Source organism: Syngnathus typhle, linkage group LG17 (assembly GCF_033458585.1).
Source record: "Syngnathus typhle isolate RoL2023-S1 ecotype Sweden linkage group LG17, RoL_Styp_1.0, whole genome shotgun sequence".
NCBI lineage: Eukaryota > Metazoa > Chordata > Actinopteri > Syngnathiformes > Syngnathidae > Syngnathus > Syngnathus typhle.
The window spans coordinates 7,652,011-7,673,879 of record NC_083754.1 but is presented as its reverse complement, the minus strand read 5'-3'; the positions used below and the strand labels follow the sequence as shown (position 1 = coordinate 7,673,879).

At 52.9% G+C, this 21,869-nt stretch overlaps 5 protein-coding genes and 1 long non-coding RNA gene across 8 annotated transcripts; 3 read left to right on the top strand and 3 right to left on the bottom strand.

Moving 5' to 3' along the window:
- Positions 1 to 269: 269 nt before the first annotated feature.
- Positions 270 to 4,145, bottom strand: LOC133170100 (properdin-like). Its single transcript, XM_061302767.1, has 12 exons — positions 3,998 to 4,145; positions 3,229 to 3,367; positions 2,998 to 3,161; positions 2,585 to 2,749; positions 2,296 to 2,496; positions 2,024 to 2,191; positions 1,834 to 1,962; positions 1,441 to 1,503; positions 1,200 to 1,373; positions 867 to 1,070; positions 665 to 776; positions 270 to 570 (listed from the first exon to the last, which is right to left on the bottom strand). The coding sequence occupies exons 1-12, from the start codon at positions 4,143 to 4,145 to the stop codon at positions 444 to 446; spliced, it is 1,794 nt and encodes a 597-aa protein (XP_061158751.1). The 3' UTR covers positions 270 to 443.
- A 69-nt stretch (positions 4,146 to 4,214) lies between these two features.
- LOC133170097 (suppressor of cytokine signaling 7-like) lies at positions 4,215 to 8,069 on the bottom strand. Of its 2 annotated transcripts, XM_061302764.1 has the most exons (10): positions 6,690 to 8,069; positions 6,580 to 6,620; positions 6,350 to 6,448; positions 5,904 to 6,041; positions 5,579 to 5,721; positions 5,333 to 5,501; positions 5,133 to 5,261; positions 4,928 to 5,063; positions 4,731 to 4,856; positions 4,215 to 4,600 (listed from the first exon to the last, which is right to left on the bottom strand). In XM_061302764.1, the coding sequence occupies exons 1-9, from the start codon at positions 8,018 to 8,020 to the stop codon at positions 4,766 to 4,768; spliced, it is 2,277 nt and encodes a 758-aa protein (XP_061158748.1). In that variant the 5' UTR covers positions 8,021 to 8,069; the 3' UTR covers positions 4,215 to 4,600; positions 4,731 to 4,765. The 2 variants fall into 2 exon arrangements, with proteins under 2 accessions (XP_061158748.1, XP_061158749.1); XM_061302765.1 differs by lacking the exon at positions 6,350 to 6,448.
- Positions 7,857 to 9,188, top strand: LOC133170113 (uncharacterized). The gene is made up of 2 exons (XR_009718511.1): positions 7,857 to 7,996; positions 8,065 to 9,188. It is a non-coding gene; the product is annotated as an uncharacterized LOC133170113 (long non-coding RNA).
- Positions 9,189 to 9,656: 468 nt separating this feature from the next.
- On the bottom strand, positions 9,657 to 15,045 carry sh2b1 (SH2B adaptor protein 1). Of its 2 annotated transcripts, none has more exons than XM_061302763.1 (10): positions 14,741 to 15,045; positions 11,894 to 13,753; positions 11,722 to 11,823; positions 11,550 to 11,641; positions 11,350 to 11,417; positions 11,117 to 11,272; positions 10,821 to 11,032; positions 10,501 to 10,675; positions 10,284 to 10,374; positions 9,657 to 9,824 (listed from the first exon to the last, which is right to left on the bottom strand). In XM_061302763.1, the coding sequence occupies exons 2-10, from the start codon at positions 13,538 to 13,540 to the stop codon at positions 9,803 to 9,805; spliced, it is 2,565 nt and encodes an 854-aa protein (XP_061158747.1). In that variant the 5' UTR covers positions 13,541 to 13,753; positions 14,741 to 15,045; the 3' UTR covers positions 9,657 to 9,802. The 2 variants fall into 2 exon arrangements, with proteins under 2 accessions (XP_061158747.1, XP_061158746.1); XM_061302762.1 differs by having other exon boundaries at positions 11,350 to 11,420; positions 14,741 to 15,039.
- A 133-nt stretch (positions 15,046 to 15,178) lies between these two features.
- Positions 15,179 to 18,540, top strand: mfsd11 (major facilitator superfamily domain containing 11). The gene is made up of 11 exons (XM_061302771.1): positions 15,179 to 15,539; positions 16,053 to 16,178; positions 16,242 to 16,297; positions 16,361 to 16,645; positions 16,715 to 16,773; positions 16,846 to 16,999; positions 17,243 to 17,286; positions 17,381 to 17,446; positions 17,517 to 17,820; positions 17,955 to 18,090; positions 18,192 to 18,540. Exons 2-11 carry the CDS (start codon positions 16,083 to 16,085, stop codon positions 18,339 to 18,341), a joined length of 1,350 nt encoding a protein of 449 aa, XP_061158755.1. The 5' UTR covers positions 15,179 to 15,539; positions 16,053 to 16,082; the 3' UTR covers positions 18,342 to 18,540.
- A 690-nt stretch (positions 18,541 to 19,230) lies between these two features.
- On the top strand, positions 19,231 to 21,778 carry foxj1a (forkhead box J1a). The gene is made up of 4 exons (XM_061304026.1): positions 19,231 to 19,331; positions 19,803 to 20,053; positions 20,141 to 20,400; positions 20,741 to 21,778. Exons 2-4 carry the CDS (start codon positions 19,837 to 19,839, stop codon positions 21,497 to 21,499), a joined length of 1,236 nt encoding a protein of 411 aa, XP_061160010.1. The 5' UTR covers positions 19,231 to 19,331; positions 19,803 to 19,836; the 3' UTR covers positions 21,500 to 21,778.
- The last annotated feature ends 91 nt before the right edge of the window (positions 21,779 to 21,869 follow it).

Here is a 21,869-nt window from a genome sequence, read left to right as displayed (position 1 = left end):
CGTCGACAACAATTTTGACTTGGTATTTAATTTATGTGATGCCAAAGGTTATAAAATTTGTTTGATTTACCTTTAGATGATTTATTTGTATCAAACAAGTTTTTATATATACATACGCACATACACAATTATTTTTTCCACAATAGTCAGAGGTTGTTCAAGATTCTCTCCAGAGGAAAATAAAGTTGAATTACTTTCAGGTTTAAATCTAGAATCAAGTTTATGTCCACACAAGTGACTCAAATGTCGATTGGCTCCACAGTCCAAAGTGTGTTTGTTCTTGCTTTATTCAGCAAACGTAAACAGTGTTCCACAACAAATTGCTTTCTTCCGTGCTTCAAATGCACACTAACGCTCTTATTATAGGAGGAACGCTTCAATAACTTGATATGGCCAGTGATGCGCCACAATTTTATTGAGAACACACGTCCGTACGCATTACGTCAGTCACAGTCGGGCACATTGACACACTTCTGAACCTGTGTGTCGCCCCCTGGTGGTATATCCCCGCAGTCCAACAAAGGCGTCCCAACGAAGACGGCTGGTTCCCCCAGACGACCAATGGTGGGGCTGACACACGCACGCACACACGCGCACACACACACAAATGAAAAAAAAATCGCATTACGTGTCCAGTTTATTTCAAGATGTCCGTGGTTCTTACCGATAGTCCTTGTAGTCTGGCAAACATTTTCTATTCCGAATGCGCCGAGACTTCCCTCCACATGGCGGCTTACACAAAGACCATGGCTCCCAGTCATCCCAGTTGCCCTGAACTGACACACGCACAGCCACACACACATATACACACAAGATCAGACACTACCAAACATGTACGCTGTTTTCAATGCCTCGCGCGTGCCAACCGTAGCAGCTGTCGACGTCATAGCATCCTCTGTATTGGCTGAGGCTGAGGTCGTCTCCACCGCAGATGGCGCCATTGTGCGCCCGATGCAAACATCGGCGCTCGCGACTTTGACTTCCGCCAATTTGCTTGCAGCGGATCACGCGGTCCCGGAAGGGATAGGTGCAACGCTGCCACGCCGACCACTCCGACCACATGCCATCCACTGCGGGACACGCTCAGTTCAGCTGGAGATACAGTGTGGCCTTGAAACATTCAAAACTTAAAAATGGTCAAGAATTATCGCAAATCACAGGTGCCTAGTGAGGACATAGGAAGAGCAGACAGGATGCACCTGGACAGTGGACGTCTGTATTGCAAAGGCGAGTCCGCTGGTGGTCGCCGACGCACGGCCGACCATCATGTTTCGGGGCAGGGCTGTCGCAGTTTCTGCGCGACACCTCCAGTCCGACGCCACAGGTGACGGGACAGTCTGAGAAGGCCGACCAGGGCCCCCACGCGCCGTCCACTGCCGACAAATGGACAAACGTCAAGGCGGTGGACACAGTGTAGGACAGACCGGATAGCTGTCGTACCGGCGCAATGCGGAAGATGCACACAGGGCTCTGCGGAGCTGCTGTCGCCATGGCAACCCTTGCCTATTGGATAATATAAAATATATAATGAACATACAATACTGTGTGAGTATACATATATGCAGTAAATAAACATATACGTATATGTATTTGTGATAGGAAGCAAGACTAAAATTACAGAGCAAATGTAATCCCAATACTGTTAAATAAATTAAAAAAAGGCGATTTAAAAACATGACGTAATTTTAAAGGAAAAAATGCTCAATTTTTCCTTTTAAAATTGGAAATACCAAACAAACACACAAATATGTTTAGAGTTACATTCACCAATGCTGGTGATTGTGACATTTAATAGAAATGGCGTGTGGCTGCTGTTGTCATGGTAACATTCACCTGCAGGATAGAGAGAAGGCGCGGGACTCGAGCAGGCACGCTGACGAGTCCTGACGGGAACTCCGCCTTCCGAGATGCAGGAAGATGAACACTCGCCCCAATTGGACCAACCGGACCAGGACCCATCAACTGTCAATCACACTCGTGTTAGTATGCGTGTGTGTGAACGCACGCGTGCATGCGTGCGTACCGGCGCAGATGATGTGGCACACTGAGGTGCGCGCGTTCGGTCCCTCGCAGAATCGTCCGCCATATTTGGGCGCGGGCTGATCACACTGTCTGATAGCTAATGTAAGCCCTTCCCCACACTGGGTGGAGCAAGGTCCCGGCGGGGACCACTCCCCCCAGTTGCCATCCACTAAGGAGAAGCATCACAAAGAGAGCAAATTCAGATTCCAACCCAAAATCTTGCCGCTGTGAGTCCGACACACTGCCCACTTGCTCACCATGCCGCCGACCTACCGGGACATTTTGGGATATCGGTGCATTTCTGTCGCTCGAGGTCAGCTCCCGGGCAAGCGTCGCCAAGTGGCACCGTGTCAGAGGAGGGGGCGGGGTTGGAACAGGAGCGCCGACGCTGTCTGTGCGGTGGGGCCGCGTCGTCGCGCACGCAAGTGGAAGAACACAGCGACCACGATGACCACGACGACCAGCCGCCGTGCACTGAGTGCGCGCACGCACAGCACGCGCAGTATTGGGATCAAGTCTTGATTAGCACTGTCACAATGATGATGCGCAAGTCGAAGGCTACCTGGACACTTGTCGAGACCATCGCATGACATCGCGATCTCGGTGGCACCCGTGCAAGTCAAACGGCACTCGAGAGGGGCGGAGCAGTGCCTTTCACGCTTCTTGACTCCACCCTCTCCGCACCTCACGGAACACGGAGACCACGGTGACCAAGCGCTCCACCCTTCTGAAGCACACAGAATTTCATCTTGAAAAGTCACACCAGGTGGGAGTCGCTGATAGTGTACACTTGCCTATCTTTTGTCCCGACACCATTAATTTAATCCCCGCATATGACTGTGTGTCAAAAAAAAGTCACACCAATTGCTGCTTTGTGAAAAACACACAACTGTGATGACAGGTGACGAGTGGTCGCCCACATCATCACCTTCACGCAGTACATGTTTTGGATCCAGCAATTGCATGCTCGCGTACCACTGCAGCATGTTCCGTTGCAAGGTTTGGTCTGCAGCCTCTCTTGACCGCCCTTGCACTCTGATTGGCCGATCCCAAAGCACATCCTGCTCCTCTGGGTCACGCCTTCCCCACACAGGGTGGTACACGGTGACCATGCCGACCAGTCAGACCATCCTGGAGGACTGACACACACACACATGGCTGTTTCATGACGTCACTGTGTGTGTGTGTTTGTGTTCGCGTACTGACCCACAGGACTGACAGTCTCCATCTTGTGTAAGGTAACCATATTGAGGGTTGAGACAGCAGTCTTCTTCATCAAGTTCGCCCAGCTCTTCGTCACAGATGGCTGATGACCGCTCGAAGCGTGCAAAACACCTCACACCCTCTACACACACACACACACACACAGTCAAAACACACAAGCATGTGAGTCATCATTACTGTGAGGACATACGTGTGTGCATCCATTCCAGGAATTCAACACACGGGAAAATCTGAAATTTGGTAACCAAAAAAAAAAAGCTGAAAAACTTTGGTTTTTTTCAGACTTTGTTCTGAATGGCGATTTCTAATGCCAAATGACATCACAACCTGTCAAGCACATCACTGGTCAATATTTCACTTTTGCAATCACGCTCACTTGAATGTTTGTGCACTCATTAAATAGTCCAATACCTGCATCTGAGCAGATTAATAAAAAAAAAAAAAGCTTCTTTTTAATGTTAACACAATTTCCCACTAATTATAATGCTTTTATCCCTTTTCGATTCATTTTGTAAGTGGCGGGAAACAAAGAATTTGAAATAGAATTTGAAATTGCTGTTTGAACGTTGCCTTCATTTTTATGTGCCTTTAAGGGGTGTAGTCAGCTCTCCCAAAAATGGGCTACAATGACCAGGATAAAATACATGATGCATCATGACCTACGGCACTTTGTTTTTCTCGGGAGCATCATTGTTGAAAGGTTATAATGGCATAATGACTCCTAGCCCCTGCGTGTGTGCGCAAGACTCACGTGCATGCTCCACATAGATGAGGCTGACGACGATAATGAGCAGCTTGTTGACGTTGTGCATGGCGTCTCTGAAATGAAACCTGAAAATTTTGGAGTTTCCTGCGTATTTAGGCCCAGCTCCCCGCAATGTTTGCACCCCGTTATCCATTAATCTGACCTTTGGATTTACACACTATTTCCCCCCCCCCCCACACACACACACACATAGGAAGCAGGCTGAAGAGTCCCGCCTACATTTATTGACAGCTCACAAATATGACATCATCATTGAGGCGTGTCCCAGCACGAGTCACGTGACATCATCAATGTTCGGGTCCCGCCCACTTCCTGGCTGTCACTCACCGGGATGGACGAGGCTTGGGCTTCTTTTACATGCGAGAGCGTCAACGTCCAGTAAACGTCCTGTTATTCTGTCGGTTCCAGGAAGCCACGCAGTTAGCGTCTTTAGCCAAAACTCGGCGGCAACAACAGAAGCCAAGGAGGAGTGCTTTCTTTTCCACCCGCTGACAGAAGCCAGTCAGAGAGCTCAGAAAAGAAAGGTTGTCCAAACTTGATAGACGACGTAGCAAGAGAGCTGATTGGCTGTCCAGCTTCAAGTCCATCCTGTGATATCCCCCAAAAAATAACAATTACAGTAGTGTTGAAAAGTTACTGCCCTAATTTATAGTTTTCTTCAAAATTGCCCAGCCAGGCTGTTTGTCGACCTCAAATGGTTATGGAACGTGATCCTTACTTTGAATGTCTCACACTAGTCGGCACGCTGATTTGCTACGTTTGTGCGTCACCGGCCTCCTTGGCGGGGCTGACCTCCTCCTCAGGGTCGTAGTAGTAAAACCTTCGCAGGTAGGCGATGAGCGGCCTGCGAACAAGAGAAGAGAACTCAGCAGGAGCCATGAAGGTGGAGTGGGGCGAGGGGGGGCATAGCCTGACGTGGGCAGCGGGAGTTCCTGGATGTGGTCTACGCGAACCAGCTGGCGGATGCAGAAGCGACAAAGGTGCTGGAGTGACTTGATGCTGCTCAGGCGGGACACGGGATGCAGGAGCTGCACCGGCGTGGGCGGCAGACCTGAAAAAAGGAAAAGCAGGGCGGGTGTGGATGTCATGTAATAAGCTGGATGTGCCGTCCGCAGCCTACCTGGTACTCGGGAGCGCAGGAAGTAGAGGAACTTCCCGTTCTTGGAGTGCATAATGGCACGCTCGATGAACTCCACCACTGAATGACAACGGTCCTCAAACTTAGGATGACACCACAGACTGAAGGTCCCTGAGGGGGCACAGGCCAGTCGTCACAGGTCAGCCACGGTAGCGGCGTCATGCGGGGGGGACGCTCGTTACCTCGATAGTGCTCCATGCGTGTGTGGTGTGTGACACCCTGCGACCTGAAGCTCAGGCTGAGGATGTAGCGAGGGTCCGAGCTGTCCCGCACCAGGAAGGAGCCGTCCGCTTTGCCCTTCAGCTTCATCTCGGCGTCCTCCCACGTCATGGGACCCCAATACCAGCCACACTGCACGGTGTGCACAAGCAAACTGTCAAGCAAACGTCTTGTCGGCGCCACCACACGCGACCGTAGTCCAGCCTGACCTTTTCCAGCTCTCGGAGACTGCTGGCGAAGTTGCCGGCGTCGGGACGCTTGAGGGGACGGCGGGGCGCCGGGCGGGGCGCCGGCAGGTGCCGGGCGTCGGCCCGCAGTGGGACAGGCCTGGGTAGCCCCCGCAGGAACGAGTCTGAGAAGAAATGGCGGCAAGGTCAGGGCCAGAGGCAGGCTTGTCACTTGCCAGTCTTTTTAAATCTATTACCCTATCAATTATTCCAGCCAATAAACAAATACTTGCACCCCCACATTATAATAATAATAATAACAACACAAAACTAATGCATGATCAAATCAAGCCAGGAACTGACCCACCATTAAGACTCAAGCTGTGCTGGATGGTGCTCAGGGAGGGGGGCACACCCATGGGACGGGGGGGCAGGGACTGCATCGACGCTCCACCGACAAACTCGGACAACGGAATCCGCGGAGGCGGGGGACCACCCAAATCATCTGAGGGAACACAGATGACATTTTTGGTTGGCTCCAGGTGGATCATAGACGTTTGAATTGTTTTCATCAACAGGATGACAGTTTTGACAGCAACTTCTCCTTCTCACCGGCAAGCACAACATTAAAGGACCAATATACAAGTTATTTCCAGTTTATTGAATTAAAAGCCAATTGAATTTTTTTCAGCCCAATAACAAAATTGGCCTAAAAAAATTCAATTTTAGTCGGGCACTTGATGTAACACGAAGCAATGGGAGAAGAGGAGGAGTAGGTAAAAGTAGAAAAAGGAAGCAGAAATTACAAAGTACCGAGCAGACTGAGGCTTCGTCTGGGTGGAGGTGGAGGAGTCGGGGGGTGGAGACAGCTCCTCCGAGAAATCTCCACATCCACCAGAGAGACCGTTTCACCTTCACAGAGAGAGAATGATAGAGGACAGGAAGTGAGATCACACAAAAGTCAGGAAGTAACATCACCATTAGGAAGGGTGAGTGCTCAAAGAGAGGAGGTTGCTACATGTTAGCATGTGAGGTGCGCTCACCGGTGAAGGGCGGCGTGCACGTCAGCGTGGCCGTCTGCAGCCTGACAAACAGGAAGTGATCGTTATCGTGTCACAACAACAACCGTGCCGCTTCACCGTAGACCTCTTACCTGCCACCGTCCTCCATGTTGCTGCAGGTGGACCCCCACAATCTGGCGGACCCCCACACGTCCACCAGACTCCCACCCGACGAAGTGGACGAGGCGAGCGACGGCCTTTTGTCCAGGAGGCCCCCCGTCCCACCGCACGAGCTCTTGGTCCGGAACAGTTTACTTAGTCGCACCTTCAGGGACCCCCCTTTCCTGGACTTGCCCCTGGGCGTCCTGTCCCCACCTGCCAAGTCCCCTTCCAGAACCACCAGGGGGGAGGCTGAACGGCCTCCAGTGGCCGAGCACAGCTTTGGGGTGGTGGCCCGGCTCTGGGGTTGAGAGCGGGATTGATGTTGCGGGCGATGTCGTGGTGCTGGTGTGGGGGATAGAGGGCTGGCAGGGGAAGCTTGGAGACAGTCAGCGATATGGTTCGGGAGAGAGCCGGTGGGGCCGTGGATGGCTGTGGGGGTCCTCCACGTCTGATGGGTGCAGACCCCTGCCTCCCCCGCCAGTCTGTGGACCTGTTGCATCAGCCCACTGAGAGTTCCACTGGAGAACACGGGCTCCACCCTCCTACACTGCCCCAAGTCCCCGACGTCGCCATCCGTATCCAAGCCTTCCAGAACCAGAAGGGCATCACTGGTCTCACTCGGATCCTCGCCCGGTGACATCCCCCCGGCGGCCAGGAGACAAGAGCACCGAGGGAGGGAGGCAGCTACGCTATCATCACCTTCCTTTCCCGCCGCCTGGTCCGGTGTCGGGTTCAGAGCAAGGAGCACCTCCTCATCGCCCGTGCAACAGTTCTTTCCCAGACCCATCTGAGGCCAATTGGCCAGCGGGTGGCAGAGGACCGACCCAGACGTTTCGCATTGGTTCTTCTCAGAAGGCGAGACGCAACAGACGTCCCGCTCTTCCGCGGCCCCGGACGAACCGGAACACGACTCCAAGGAGTCCACCCACCGGGTCTCCTTCCCCTCCAAAGGGGATTGCTCCAGGCCGAATTCCAACATCCGGTTCCGGAACACCATCAACTGCGCCCTCGACCCAGCCCTCCCAGAGCCGGGGAAGTCCAAGTCGTCCTCCTCCTCGGAGCCTGGTGGTGCTTCCGGCAAAAGCAGCCGGCCTTCTAGCTCACCTTTGCCGGGCAGAGGCGAGCTGTAGTGCGGAGAAGCCGACCCGAGAAGGCCTGGAGTGGGACCCCCGGAATCCACATCGAACCGGCCGTGAGGCAGGCCAGTTTTACCGGATGTGACGTGTTCAGGCTGCCGGTCCAGGTGCTCCAGGTGGTCGTACTCAGCCGCCGAAACGAGGAGACGCATCAAAACGAAGTCAGGAGACATTTCGTCGCTCATCGTCGCGCAGTAACGTTAGCCTATCTTAGCTGAGTTTATCTTAGGTTAAAGGAGAGCTGCTGGAGCCTCGACGGCGCTCAGTGGCCGCCTGGAGGGGCAGCGAGCCCAGGACATCTCCTCACGACATCCGACTAGAACAAGGAGACGGAAGAATATAAGAAGGCAAGAAAGGGAAGGAGGACGCGGGCCAGGCTAGCCCTTAGCAGTTAGCCCCCTCCTTCCGCGGACACAACATGGACGGGAGGCACCGCGCGCGTGCGCAGCAGCTCCGTCAATCATCTGTCGCGCAAGCATTGACGGGCGCGCACGGTATTTGCGACGCACTTCGTCGATAGCGGCAAAACATTTCTCAATAATTTACGGATATAATATACAAATGAATGATCGATCCATCTAACTTGTCTTTTCAGTTACAAATCGAAATCTGTTGCATTATTTTTATCCCCAAAATTTACTGTATTTTTCTCATTTAAATTCAGATTAAAAGAATGGAGAAAAAAAACACAATGCTGTGCATTATAAATACGTACGCTTATGTTTAAATACATTTTAATCTTACTATGAATCTTTGGGTTGGCGGCGCCCTTGCGCGTGCAATTGCTTAACAGATGTTGACTTGTTGGTTAACGTTTGGCATCGTGTTGCCCCCTCATCAACGTCCATTCGAAGTGTGTCTATTATGCACACACGCGTAAACAAAATAAAGACACAATCGGTGTTAACATATCACTATATTTATATTATAATCATCAAATTCAATGAAGTACCTGAAACTAACAAGCGGAGGCGCACAGCCGCCGCCGCCTTCAACACGCGGTCCCAGCGACGACAAAAAGAGAAGAAAGGCACAAAGAGTTGAGATTGACCAAAAACACGACGGACAGACAGACCACGTCTGGAATTTAAAGAAACAAACAAAAAATATAAAGAATGAAACAAAAAATAAACGTAAGCACTAAAGTGAGCAGAGATGACACAGAAAAGGCACGAGTAGTAAAGTTTTTGCTGAATGTATGAAAGAGACGCGTGTCTGTTTGCCCCCTCCCTCCCTTCCTCCCAAAAAACAAAAAGCACACAGGGCACAAAAGATTTGAGACAAACAAATTCAATACTCTTCTTGACAGCGTGGACAGCCACAGCAACCAGACGGATCATTCGCTGAGAGACGCTGAGGTAAAAAAATAAAAACAACAAAAACACGACCAACCGAGAGGCGCCGGATGATGAGATGACATCATCGGCTGGGCTTATACGCATCAGGTAAATATGAGCGCTCGCGCACAAAAAGTCAGACATTCATTAAAACACACATGACGTACATTCTCTCACACACACGGGCAATCAATGACTCGTACGCACACAGGCTTGTATGAGGTGTTTGTGAAGATTAGGTGGCGGTCGTGTGAGGTACGTGTGTACGCCAAGCCCAAAGTGGCACGGAGCTTGTTAGTGTCGTAGGATGCTCTCGGCGTGCGTCCGTCTGGTCTGGCTCTCGCTCGTTTAGTGTTACGACTTCCTCCTCAGAAGAAGGAGTATTGGTTGTCCACGGCTCGAGGTGCCCGGGTGGCCTCCAGCTCTTCTCCCTCCACCACAGCTGCCGCCTCTAATTGGCGCAACGGAGTGTCCCGGTCGTCCCAGTCCTCCGACGCACTGCCGCTTCCCGCCCCGCTGCCGCCGCTGCCTCCCGCAGCCGCCGTCTCTGGCTCCGTCTCTCGTCCTCTCTCCTGGGGTGGCGTCGGGGGCGGCGGGCGTCCTGGTGGAATTGGGGGCGGTTGGGGGGGGCTACGGGGTCTGCTGGTCAAGTCTGAGAAAAAATGAAAAGGGGTGTGTGAGAAAAACGTCTAAATACCCCTGGAGTAAGTGGGGCTAGCAAAAGAAAGTGAGGTCGGGAGCGAAGGAGGAGTCATGGAACCCATGGTTGTTATGGAAACAGTCAACTCTCACACTGAACGTTTCTACCTACTTCCTGTTTGGTTCACAGGAAGTGCATCTACGCCACCTTGTGGCTTCTCGACACGCTGCAGGAAGGCTTTCTCCAACATTTCAACGTCACACAATCCAGCCAATCACGGACGAGCCTTCACACACCCACTCTCACATCACACACGCACTCACACAAGCACACACATACACATTCCTTCCCTCCAACAATCACACACATTCTCTCACAAACAAACACACTTTCACACACACTAACCCAAGCCCCCTCACTGTCTACTCAGTCACACCCTCACACTAAGTCCCTCACACACAAGTCACTTACACACAGTCAGAGATGGGGGTTGATGGAGAGTCGGGATGGCGAGTAGTGATGACATCACAGATGGTAGGCCGGCTGCCCGCCCTGTCCCGGCCTGCAAGGACGAGTGACGGACAAACAAAATAAGATGTCAAAAGTGGGAGTGGCGGCGGGAGGTGGCCGTTGTGCGGCAAAAGGCGGAAAAGGAGGAAAGGTGGGGGCGACGCGCTCCGGCTCGTACCCGGCTGGCGGATGGCAGCGGCACCCACGAAGCTGATGAGCGTGACGTCGGAGGCACCGCCCGACTCCAACGGGATGGGGTGCACGCGGAAATGCTCCAGCATGTCGAAGATGGACTGGAACCAAAGGTGCTGCACGCGGCACTGTCCGTCCTCGTTGAGCGACAGGCGCAGGTGCTGCCGGATAGGACGACATTCATATCATCATCGAGTGCATCTAATGTGTGTGTTAGTCAGCGTGTGTGATGGGAACATGCGAGTGAGCAAGAGCCAACGTGTGTATGTGAGCTCGTCATAAAAATGGATGTGGCGAGGCACCAACCTTGGCCTTCCCCTGGAAGTTGAAGGTGAGAACATATTCGCCGCGCCTCGTCTCGCTCTGGCGCACCAGGAAGACGCCGTGGCTGGTCGGCCCGCCCGCCAGCACCAACTGGGCCGCTTTGAGGCGCGACAGGGTGCCGTGGAACCACTGGCACTCGCTGAGCGGGTGCTCCGGCGCGTCACCCACCGTGGGCTCGGAAAACAGGAAGGAGCCTGTGCATGGGAACCCACACGGTGACATCAGACCAGCCGCCCAATCGCTTCGAGAAGCTCGGAAATACGCAGCGTTTACATCACCTGTGGCATCCGGCGTCTCAGCAAAGGGCGTACCCAGACTAGACCCGCCCCCTCCGAGAACACGCGCGTCAGGGTCGTCCAGAGGGGCTCGTGGCGGTAATTCGGGCGGAAGAGGCTCCATCGGAGGGGAGGAGCCCGCCACGCCGCCGTAGCACACTGTGGTAGTGTGAAAGAGGAACAGGCATTAAAAAACGTGCAAGTGCCGCCACGATTGTGCGATTGGCCGTGCTCACCTTGCGACAGACGGTCGATATTCTCGGGCGTGCCGCTGATGTCCGGCGGGCCGTCGGGGTCTTCTTGCCTGCTGTCAATGTGGCACATCGCACACCACATTACTTGCAGTACATCACGCACGCCACATCATATGCAACTCGCCAGACCGTCACCAGTCGCATGCCAGGTGACAAGTCGTTTGCTACATGAAGCTCCTTACCTGAGACAGATTCCGTTGCGGATGTCGCTGAGCCACGCCCTCATTTGGATGGCGTCTCGCGTCTCTATCACGTACTGGACAGCGCCGTCCAGCTGACAAAAAAGCACAGATGAGCGCAAAGAAACGCAGAGGCCACTCAAAATGTCCGCCGGCTCACACGTCAACATCTCACCTGCAGCAGGAAGCTGTTCTCCTTGTCGGGGACCTCCAGCGCCGTCGTGCTCCTCACGTCCACGATGACGCCGCACGCCACTGTCCGCCGCGGTTTTGACGCCTGACAATGCCAAACGTGGACGCAAACATCATCATTGTTGTTTTTTCATTTTTCCTCATCATCATCATACCTTGGGCGGAATGAAGAACTCCAAGTAGTATTCGTCACCACGCTCGCCTTCCCGTTCCCTATCTCGGAGGACCAGACGACATTTATGCCAACGCCCGCCCCTCCAGGGTACGTTGCCGGCGCCCGCCGCAGCCACACCTGGAGCCGCGGCCCCCTGTGCCACCGTGTTGTTGTTGTCGGGGCCGTGATGCGGGAGAGCAAAGGAAAAGCCCGGGAAGCCGTGACCTCCGCTCAACTCATCGTTAGATGAACTAACGCTCACACCGCCTTCCCGAACCAACCGTCCCACCTTCCTGGGCGCAGCCACGGAAGCGTTGGCGCAGCTGGGTGGCAGCACAGATGCGGCAGCGCCCAGGGTGAGGACAGGAGGCGGGGATCGCGTAAGTCGCAGTTTTTCCAGGCGGTGGCTCCACTTGTCCTTCTCCCCGCCTTCACCGTTGCTCCGCCGACGGTCCCGGGCGGCGTCGGAAAGCGACAAAGAGGTGGCGCTGCTGGAGGACGAGGGGGGCAGGGAGGATGAAGACGAGTGGGGCAGGGACAGGGGCATGGACAGAGACACTGGCATGGAGGAGGTGGGCGTCGGAGGCTGGGTAGCGGCGTTCCGGGCCGGAGTGGCATCCTGCATGCCCAGGGTGTAGCTGTAGCTTGCGGGCAGCGGGCTCTGTGCCGAGTCGCTGGACGAGCTTCGCCAGTGCAGGATGCCTCGCACACTCCCACGCACGCTTCGCCCCACGCTGCGCAGCGAGAAGCGCTTCTTCACTTTGTTTTTAGAGCTCGAGCCAGAGCCATTGCCTTTGGAACCGGGCGGGGGCGTGCTAGGTGCACATGAGGGATCGGGGAAGTCCGCCTCGCCGCTCTCGGCTTCGCGCTCGTCCGGCTCCACCTCCTCCCCGACAGACGCTGCACCCGGCCAACTGTCCTCCTCTTCCTGGGCGGGCGCATCCCCATTCCCGCCGGCCGCTGCACCGCCCCTGTCATCTCGCCTGCCGTTGTTGCCACCCACAGATGAGCAACAGGACGACGACGAAGATGGTGGCAGGACCTGACCGTGGGCGTAGGGATCTTGAAATCTGTCACCGCTGCGACTGTCCAGCAGGAGGCGCGTGGGCGCCTGTTTAGAGGCCGGCCGTGCCACATTAGCGATGGGGCAGGGTGGGACAGCCACCCCAGAAACCGATGAGGGGGACGCGGCCTCTTCTTCCAGGGAGGTGGCGTCTGACTGGGGAGCCCAGCTCACCAGTTCGTCCCTGCCAGAGGTGCCGTCGACTGGCGGCGCCCCCTCCAGTTCACTCTGGAAGTGGCGGACGAAGCGGCGGCAGAAAGCAGCGGCCGAGTCAGACGAGTAGTGCGGGTTCTCCAAGAGAAATGCCCGGAAGTGACGGGCAAAGTCGCCGGCCGCCACGCGGGCGTGAAGCTCGCAGAATTCAGTCCAGCTGAGGCAGGGAGAGGGCGAAGGAGTGGGCGTGTCCGACAGCGAGGACGGGTGGGTTGGGGGTGGCGGGCTCATCAGAGGCGGGAGGGGCGGCGGCCGTGGCGACAGGGGCAGCAGAGAGGGCGACGGTGGGGACGGCGATGGGGAGGGAGACGGGGGCAAAGGGGAGGAGTTTGTTGCCCTCGGGCTGGGAGGAGTTAATAGCGAGCCGTTCATCCTCCTGCTGACAACAACCAATCAGATCAGTCCTGACTTGCGAGGCCGTACAGATGCAGGAAACGCCGCACGTGCGTCCGATCGTTTACAGCGAAGTGCCGAGTCCGGTGCTCATGGGAGCCCACGGTGTGCGGCTACATGATCCCGGCAACATCCATGGTTCCTGGTGGCGGTCAGACGGTAACTACGTGGCCACACGTGGGAGGCTGCATCCTGATCCAAAAATACACAAAAACTAATCACACACGTGCACAACATCAACTATAAACAACTTTAATGACATGTACTATCATCATATACTATTCCATTGTTTCCAACACTCCATGAATTTTATCAACAACAAATGGCTCCTGTGGCATACTTTATACTTACTATGTATTTGATCACATTTCTTTTCTGCGCATGTTACGCAAAAGTTACAAAAATGATGTAAGGCAGCAAACATTATATAACTTTATTTGCTGCAGTTATATAATTGTTACTTTCCTAGAAGTAGGCCTTCAAATCATTGCAGTATTCAAATTGTGATTTTTTGTTACCTATTGTTTCACGCAAAGACTGGACTTAATTAGAAATAATACCGTTGTGATGTCTCTAATACAAATTTTCCAATGACAGCAACCTTTTCAAAAAATTATGATTAATAAAGTTACATAGATGCTGAACCTCCGATTCAACGAAAAAAAGGTCACCCCTAAAATATCAACCCCTACTGACTGAATATTAACGAGATGGCCAGAAATTGATGCTTTTACAATCCTCTAGTATAGTCATTTCTTTACATTTGCCAGAGTAAAATTATACTCTTCTCACTGGAATTGTCTTTAGAATATCGGGCTGATGATTATTAGTAAGTTTTGAAATACCGTTTTCACCATGCAGATACGTGTAACGGTGAGGTAAATAACGCTGGCTGACATTAGCTCGCTCACGCTAGCAAGGCGAGTGTTGCTCATTCAGCTGAACAAAATCACAAAGCGTGTGCCCCCACCCCCAAAAATGTGCCATTTATCCCAACACAGAAGCAACGTCTTGTTGGAAGACGTTTTGTCCGAGGGTCACATATGAAGCCATCGCTTTGCAGTTGGCCTTGCCAAATGCACTGTGGAGCTAGGCTAGCCGTTAGCTCCGCGGTTAGCTGCTAGCAGACAGTATCTAGCGGCTATTAATAAACCTACGAGGAGCATCAACCAACACTACCTGCAAATCACAGCCGCGTCCAGGCGTCCGTCAACGGGGCCGAACCCGAGCGAAACGAGCGCGGAGGTGTGGACGCATAGCGGCGCGATGGCGTCCCATGGGGAGGCTCCTGCTCCTGCTTCTTCTTCTTCTTGCTGTTCTTGTTGTTGCTGAAGAACAAGATTGCGAGCAACAGTCACTCACCACAGATGAGATACTAGCTCGAAGCTAGTCTGCTGAGGCTGCTGAAGCAACCCTCAACGAACTCTCGCGAGACTCAGGGACTGCAACGTTACACACCGACGATGGATGGACGGACACTTCGATGCACAAAAAACGCGCACACACGCACACAGATGTTTCGCATTCTCTCTCTGTCTTGATCAATCTATCGATCCATACATCTATATATTAAAATTTTGTGTGATGTTAAATATTTATTTGAACCCGGAAGCGGAAACGTGGAGTGTCTCTTTGCCGTGTTCGTTAAAAAACAAATCTACACATCAAATGGATGATTTTAAAGATAGATTCACTCACCGCGGTTTGTATATTCATTTGATGCCAGTAGCGCTGAGCTTGTGACGTTCAGGGTCAGGTGACGTCCTCTCAAACTCACGTGATTTCATATTTTCGGATTTGTCTTCGATTTGCTTGGGGTTGAGGACAATTTGACGAAAAGCCAGCTGGTTCCGTCATGGTGTATTTTGGGTCCATACGGAAGAAATCGATGACACTTGTTAAAATTAGCTTAATTTAATTTGGCCAGCATCTGGCATTCCAGAGGCGACAAAGAAGCGACAAAACCGCCGCCTGCTCTGTAAGTAGACAAATATACGTTTAATTTCCACATACATTTAAATCAACAACATCCACTTTTTATGTCTTCTATTACCACCAATGTATAAGTATCTTACAGTGGTGCCAAGTGCACTCATATTATTTTCATCCATCTGTACTTTAATAATTTTCTCATGACTTTTTACGTTGACTTCCTATATTTGGAAACTTTGCTTTATGTACTTTCTGCTCCGTACTTTGTTGTTACCTTTTTCAATCTTTGCGAAAGGCAACAACATAAAATCAAAATTAAATAAACAAAGGTCGGATGGTTAGGGTCAGATCATTACGGACTACTTCCAAACATAATAGAAGGCCAGAACCGTCAGCCACACTACATCGAGTTAGAAAAATCAATTCACAAGTTAATGTATGTCCATCATTCTTGATCCTTTTGACCAAAGCATTTTTTTTATGAAGAAACCTGCAAAGGCTTTTAAATTGTGGGGAAACAAAAGTTGGTCTTGCACACTGAACATCTTGTCGTCGTCAGATGTTGTGAGGCCAACGCACACGCTTCCAAATGGGTCCTGACGGCAAGAAGTTGATCAACGTCATCGTCCTGGGCGTGGCCTTCATGTTCATCTTCACCGCCTTCCAGACATGCGGCAACATCGAGGTAGGCGGTGCCGACGCCACCCGTCACTTCAGCTTTTACACCACCCTCTCTTGTTTCTTGCAGCAAACAGTCATCAAGAGCTTCAACAGCAGCACCTTCCATGGCAGTGGATACACCAGGTAAGAGTCCACAAATGCCGCATTATGGGGGGGTGCTAATGTATTTGTGCGTGTGCGGTCCAGCATGGCGGTGATCTACGGCGTGTTCTCGGGGTGCAATCTGCTGGCGCCGTCGGTGGTGGCGGTCATGGGTGCGCAGCTATCCATGTTCTTCAGCGGCCTGCTGTACAGCGCCTACATCGCCGTCTTTGTCTACCCGTACACGTGGAGCTTCTACGTCGCCTCGGTGCTGGTGGGCATCGGCGCCGCCGTGCTGTGGACGGCGCAGGGCAACGTGCTGGCGCTCAACTCGGACACGCGTACCATCGGCAGGAACAGCGGCGTCTTCTGGGCGCTGCTGCAGTTCAGGTGAGCTGCACAGCATGTGACGTTGGACACTTGGTTTGCTTCTCCTGATGGTGTGCGTGTGTTTTTTAGCTTACTGTTTGGAAACTTGTTCATCTTCTTGGCCTGGCGTGGACACGAGCACATCTCAGGTAGGTTGGGGCCGGTCGCGCAGGTGTAGACGCGCTGCCGTGCAAGTTTGACCCCGGTCTGCGTGTGCGCAGACAAGGACCGGCAGACGGTGTTCATCTCCCTGACGGTCATCAGCCTGGTGGGCTGCTTCCTCTTCTTTCTCATCCGGAAGCCCGACCCCGAAGTGGCGCCTGGCGACGAATCGGAGGCCCTGCTGCCCTCCGACTCGGGCGAGAGTACATCCGGGTACCTGTTGGCATGAGGATAATGTTAATGATGTTGAGAAAACAAAGGTTGCGATATCTTGCAGTTGCCATGGCGACTATTATTGTTATTTTTTTTGCATTGCTACCCCGACGCCCAAAGTAACTATTTTTTTCTCATGTGCCAATTTTACTAGTAGTTTAAAGCCTACTGTGTTATTAGTTAAGAAAAGAAATTGCAATTTGACAAAATTTGCTCAGCTTTTCTCTCAACTTGTCTTTACAGCTCGTCTTTCTCGCACGTCTGCTCGCAAGCCCTGGACGCTTTTGGTACATGCGCGGTTGATTCTCAAGTCCAATGTTTTTTAATGAGGTGCAAAAAGCTCATTTAAATGACCGTGCTGACCGTCCTCCTGCTCCCCAGTGCGGGTGTGCAAGATGCTGGTGACCAAGGAGATGTTGCTGCTCAGCTTGTCCATCGCGTACACAGGTGACTCACAACTTGCCGTCTGACGCCCCCCCCTTGACGGCTGACGTTGACAGCACGCGTGTACCGGCAGGTGTGGAGCTCACCTTCTACAGCGGTGTGTACGGGACGTGCATCGGCGCCATGACGGGCTTGGGAGCGGACGCCAAGAGCTTGATGGGGCTGTCGGGCATCTGCGTGGGCCTGGGCGAGATCCTGGGCGGGGGCGCCTTTGGCGCGCTCACCAAGGGCGGCGGCCGCGTTGGCCGCAATCCCGTGGTGCTGCTCGGCCTGTTGTCGCACTACGTGGCCTTCTACCTCATCTTCATCAACATTGCTGACGACGCTCCTCTGGCGCCCGAAGAAGGAACCCAGCTCATCGCCTACATACGGCCTAGGTCGCCCACCATTGGCTCTAAATGCAACACCACATGCAAAACACACGTTAGGATCATCAGGAGCAAAAATATCCCGACATTGCAACATGCGTGATTCCAAATTTAAGACATTCATGGCCGCTGTGTATGTGCAGTGTGGGCGTGGCGCTACTGTGCAGCTTCCTTTTGGGCTTGGGCGACAGCTGCTTCAACACACAGCTACTCAGCATCATCGGGTTCACCTTCCGGAACAACAGTGCCCCCGCCTTCGCCGCCTTCAAGTTCATTCAGGTGGGAAGGTTTGATTTTCAACTGTGCCTCCCTTCTCCAGTGACCCAATAGAAGTTTGAAGGTCACAGTGGTGTCACCTCGCTGTTGTGTTTGCTCCTCAGTCCATCCTGGCGGCGGTGGCCTTTTTCTACAGCAACTTCCTTCTGCTGCACTGGCAGCTCATCATCATGGTCGTGTTGGGATTCGCCGGCTCACTCACCTTCTTTGTTGCCGAGTGGCGGACACGGGCAGGCGCGGTTGACGGGATCTGATGAAGATAAAGACCCACTTCACACATTTACACCGCCACAGAATTTGCACGTTCACTTTAACAACACAGCGAGGCATGATGGAAAGTGCCGCTGGTTGCTGGCTTCAGTTTTATTTTTTTACCGGAATGTTGACCACCAAGAAGGGAAAACAGAGACGAACTAATGATGTCAAAAGTTGAAATAAAGTTTGAAAGAGCAATACTTTGGTCTGTGCGTGCTTCAAAATCCAACAAACCTTTGCATTCTATTAGCTCACCACTAGATGGCAGAAATATTTACACGCTATCCCAATAAAACGAGCAATCCAAAAATGATGCTGTACTGCCCTCTTTTGTTAAATAATGATTATTACATCTACAGATTGTCTTACAATGTAAAAACAAAAGTGTAGTAGTACAGCATTTTTGGTGTTAATGACGACTTTGCTCAACATGGAAAGTAACGTCACATGCAAGAAAATACGTCATGTTAAACGATCATCAAAGTTATCTCATGATTTCATTTGACTGCCAAAATACTGAATACATGTTTCCAAACAAAACGTTCTACTTTTGGGAACGTTAGTCCTGTATAAGGAAGAAAGATTGTACGTTGGCGAGACAAACAAAAAGCTTCAACTCGCAAAACTGATTCGACCCCCCCAAAGAAACTCGAAAGTCGTAAAATGGGCCACAGAGAGGTGGACGGATGGAAGTTTCTGCAGTTGTAGCGTGGAAGCGTGCCGTGAGTTGGCCGCGTCGGTGTGTTTCCATGGCAACGGGCGGGCCAATGGGCGCGCGGCAAATTGTTTACAAGGGGGCGCGTCCGCCGTTGCTCCGGTTACGTGTTCAGGTATTAAAGTGGCACTGCGGGCTGCGAGTCGTCTTCGTTTCTTTGCGTGGCTCTTTGTTGGCCCTCGCGCGCGCACGCACGTTCACGCACGTACACGGAGACACACGCAGGCAGGAGGCGCGCGCGCAGTTCACACGGAGGAGAGACGCTTGACTGCAGGTAAGATCACACTTTTTTACTCTTTTGATTTCGTTTCGACATTTAATGCAGTTTTTTTTTTATTGCGGCTACTCGACGTGAAAAATGTGCAGAAGTTTGTCATGTTACAGTTCTAACTCCCTTAACAAGTTTAACACGTGAATATAATTAAAAATATCTTCACAAGTTCAGTTTGTTCGATGTGAATAAAAACGTTGCGCCGCGCAACAATTTGCGAGCGTGGCGTGCACGCGCGCAGGTGTGAAGAGAAACTGACTGTGTTCAAATGAGTCCTCACGCGCTCATTCACACGCTAACAATTCCTCTCTCACTTCACTGCGTTCATTCTCATGTTCTCACTTCGGAACGCTCAACTGACACGTGACCTCATCCAGTCTCTCCTTTTCTCACTTAAATGTGTTTGAGGACGTGAGTCCATTGTTCAAATCTCACTCATTCATTCACTCACTGACTCACTTCATACCTTTGCAGTCAAGTTGAGGACGGCAAAGTCGTCACGGCACTGATGAGCATGGAGTCGTGCTACCAAGGGGGTCCTGAGGAGTGTGAGGGTCTGGAGGAGGTTCTGGTTGCGGCGGCGGCCCAGGCGGAGGCAGGTGCAGCAGAGGCGGGCGCGGCGGATGCGGGCGTGTCCTGGGGTGGCACTGCCACTTTGGATGACAGCCTGACCAGCCTACAGTGGCTGCAGGATTTCTCCATCGCGGGTGGCGGCGTACCCCCTGGCCGACCGCCAGCACCCCCACACCGACACCACCCACTGGGCTGGGAGGCACCCGCCTCCCCGCTTGCGGCCGACCCGGCCTCGGCAGGCTCGCCGCTCACGCCCGGCAAACCCACAGCGGCCGCCTACAGCCGATTGCTGCCGCTGCCCGCCATCGTGGCGCGCGGCCACTGCCCAGACGAGGTGGACTACAAGACGGACCCCGGCGTCAAGCCGCCCTACTCATACGCGCACCTAATCTGCATGGCCATGAAGCACAGCAAACACAGCAAGATGACGCTCGCCGGCATTTATAAGTGGATCACAGACAACTTCTGCTACTTCAGGCATGCTGAGCCCACCTGGCAGGTATGGGTGCAGTCACCCTACACACTTAAACACACACACAACGTCCAGCTCAAGTGTGTAGGAATGACTTTGTGCAGTTTGTCTTTTCTCAACTAAAACTTTAATTTGCCACATAAATGATTGATGAAGTTGGTTTTGTAGTGCCACCACGGAGCAGATAATATTTAACAAAGGTCAGAAACTCCATTTAGACTGGTGGAGAGCGGGGGCATGGGGGTCAGCATGAATACTAATAGTGTGCCATACTTGTTTTATTGCACTAGCAAGCACGGATGTCATTTAGCAAGGTTCGGCTACTAACATGTGTGTAGCTGCGACGCTAAGCCGTGTGATTTTTCAGAACTCGATCCGCCACAACCTGTCGCTCAACAAGTGCTTCATCAAAGTTCCTCGTCAGAAGGATGAACCCGGCAAGGGCGGCTTCTGGAAGATTGACCCGCAATACGCTGAACGCCTCCTGAGCGGCGCCTACAAGAAGCGCCGCATGCCACCGGTCAGGATCAACCCGGCGCTGCAGAGCCGGCTGGGGCGAGCTGCGCCGACGCCCATCAGGAGCCCCGTCGGCATTCTGCGTGCTGATGACCAGTCTCAGCGACTCCTGCAGGAGTTTGAGGAGGCTACGGAGCAGAGCTGGGACGCCCGCCTGGCTCAGGGGACCATGCTGGGGTCCTGGCCCACACCCGGGGGTGGCGCCAAGAGGAAGTCAGGTCGCAGGAGTGGCGAAGGCAAGACCTCCCGCCGGCCAGGCTCCCCGCTGCTCCCCACGGACGAGCAGAAGGAGAGCGGCCCTCTCAAGGGTGACTTTGACTGGGACGCCCTGCTGGACTCAGCGCTCAGCGGCGAGCTCAGCCTGGACGCCGGCGACGCCCTGGGCCCTGTCATCCAAGAGGATGAGCTGAGCATGCAAACCGGTGGCCCCGCAGGGGACGCGGATGCGCTAGCCGAGTCCCAAAAGTCCTTCCTGGGCTCGGTCTTTTTGGAGAGCCCCTGGCTGGAGGAGGACGCAGAGCCGGAGCGCAGCGACTACCTGTGTGGCGCCGGCGTCAATCTGGAGCAACTGTTTGACCTCGCAGAACCCCCTGCAGACTCCCTGCTCTGAGGTCGCCTGGACTCTACACCTCAAACTTTTGATACTCATGGAACTTCATGTTTACATCACATGATTGACATATGACATTTTTTGATGTCCATTTTTCACTTATTTACACTCAGTGAGATGGAGCCCAAATCCATGCATCCAGCGTTCCATGCATTCATCCATTCATCAAATAATCCATCCAACATTCATAATCCAGGAGAGAAAATATCCATTGTCTAACCAAGAATGGTAGATCATTGGTTGCATAGATCCCAAAAAACGTTTTCATTCAACCAACAATCCCTCCATCCATGCTTCCATCTCTCTCTCTCTCTCTCTCTCTCTCTCTCTCTCTCTCTCTCTCTCTCTCTCTCTCTCTCTCTCCTCTCTC

Coding starts and splice junctions, on each gene's coding strand:
- LOC133170100 (XM_061302767.1), bottom strand. CDS start 4,145: ATGGATAACGGGGTGCAAACATTGCGGGGAGCTGGGCCTAAATACGCA. Junction 2,192..2,295: donor CGATATCCCAAAATGTCCCG/GTAGGTCGGCGG, acceptor GCTTCTCCTTAG/TGGATGGCAACTGGGGGGAG. Junction 1,504..1,833: donor GCCTTCTCTCTATCCTGCAG/GTGAATGTTACC, acceptor ATTATCCAATAG/GCAAGGGTTGCCATGGCGAC.
- LOC133170097 (XM_061302764.1), bottom strand. CDS start 8,020: ATGAGCGACGAAATGTCTCCTGACTTCGTTTTGATGCGTCTCCTCGTT. Junction 6,042..6,349: donor ACGAAGCCTCAGTCTGCTCG/GTACTTTGTAAT, acceptor GTGTTCCCTCAG/ATGATTTGGGTGGTCCCCCG. Junction 5,722..5,903: donor GCACAGCTTGAGTCTTAATG/GTGGGTCAGTTC, acceptor ATTTCTTCTCAG/ACTCGTTCCTGCGGGGGCTA.
- sh2b1 (XM_061302762.1), bottom strand. CDS start 13,540: ATGAACGGCTCGCTATTAACTCCTCCCAGCCCGAGGGCAACAAACTCC. Junction 11,421..11,549: donor CGCAACGGAATCTGTCTCAG/GTAAGGAGCTTC, acceptor CCACATTGACAG/CAGGCAAGAAGACCCCGACG. Junction 11,273..11,349: donor TATCGACCGTCTGTCGCAAG/GTGAGCACGGCC, acceptor ACACTACCACAG/TGTGCTACGGCGGCGTGGCG.
- mfsd11 (XM_061302771.1), top strand. CDS start 16,083: ATGGGTCCTGACGGCAAGAAGTTGATCAACGTCATCGTCCTGGGCGTG. Junction 16,298..16,360: donor CATGGCAGTGGATACACCAG/GTAAGAGTCCAC, acceptor TGTGCGGTCCAG/CATGGCGGTGATCTACGGCG. Junction 17,287..17,380: donor GCAAGCCCTGGACGCTTTTG/GTACATGCGCGG, acceptor CCTGCTCCCCAG/TGCGGGTGTGCAAGATGCTG.
- foxj1a (XM_061304026.1), top strand. CDS start 19,837: ATGAGCATGGAGTCGTGCTACCAAGGGGGTCCTGAGGAGTGTGAGGGT. Junction 20,054..20,140: donor GGGTGGCGGCGTACCCCCTG/GCCGACCGCCAG, acceptor CGGCCTCGGCAG/GCTCGCCGCTCACGCCCGGC. Junction 20,401..20,740: donor ATGCTGAGCCCACCTGGCAG/GTATGGGTGCAG, acceptor GTGATTTTTCAG/AACTCGATCCGCCACAACCT.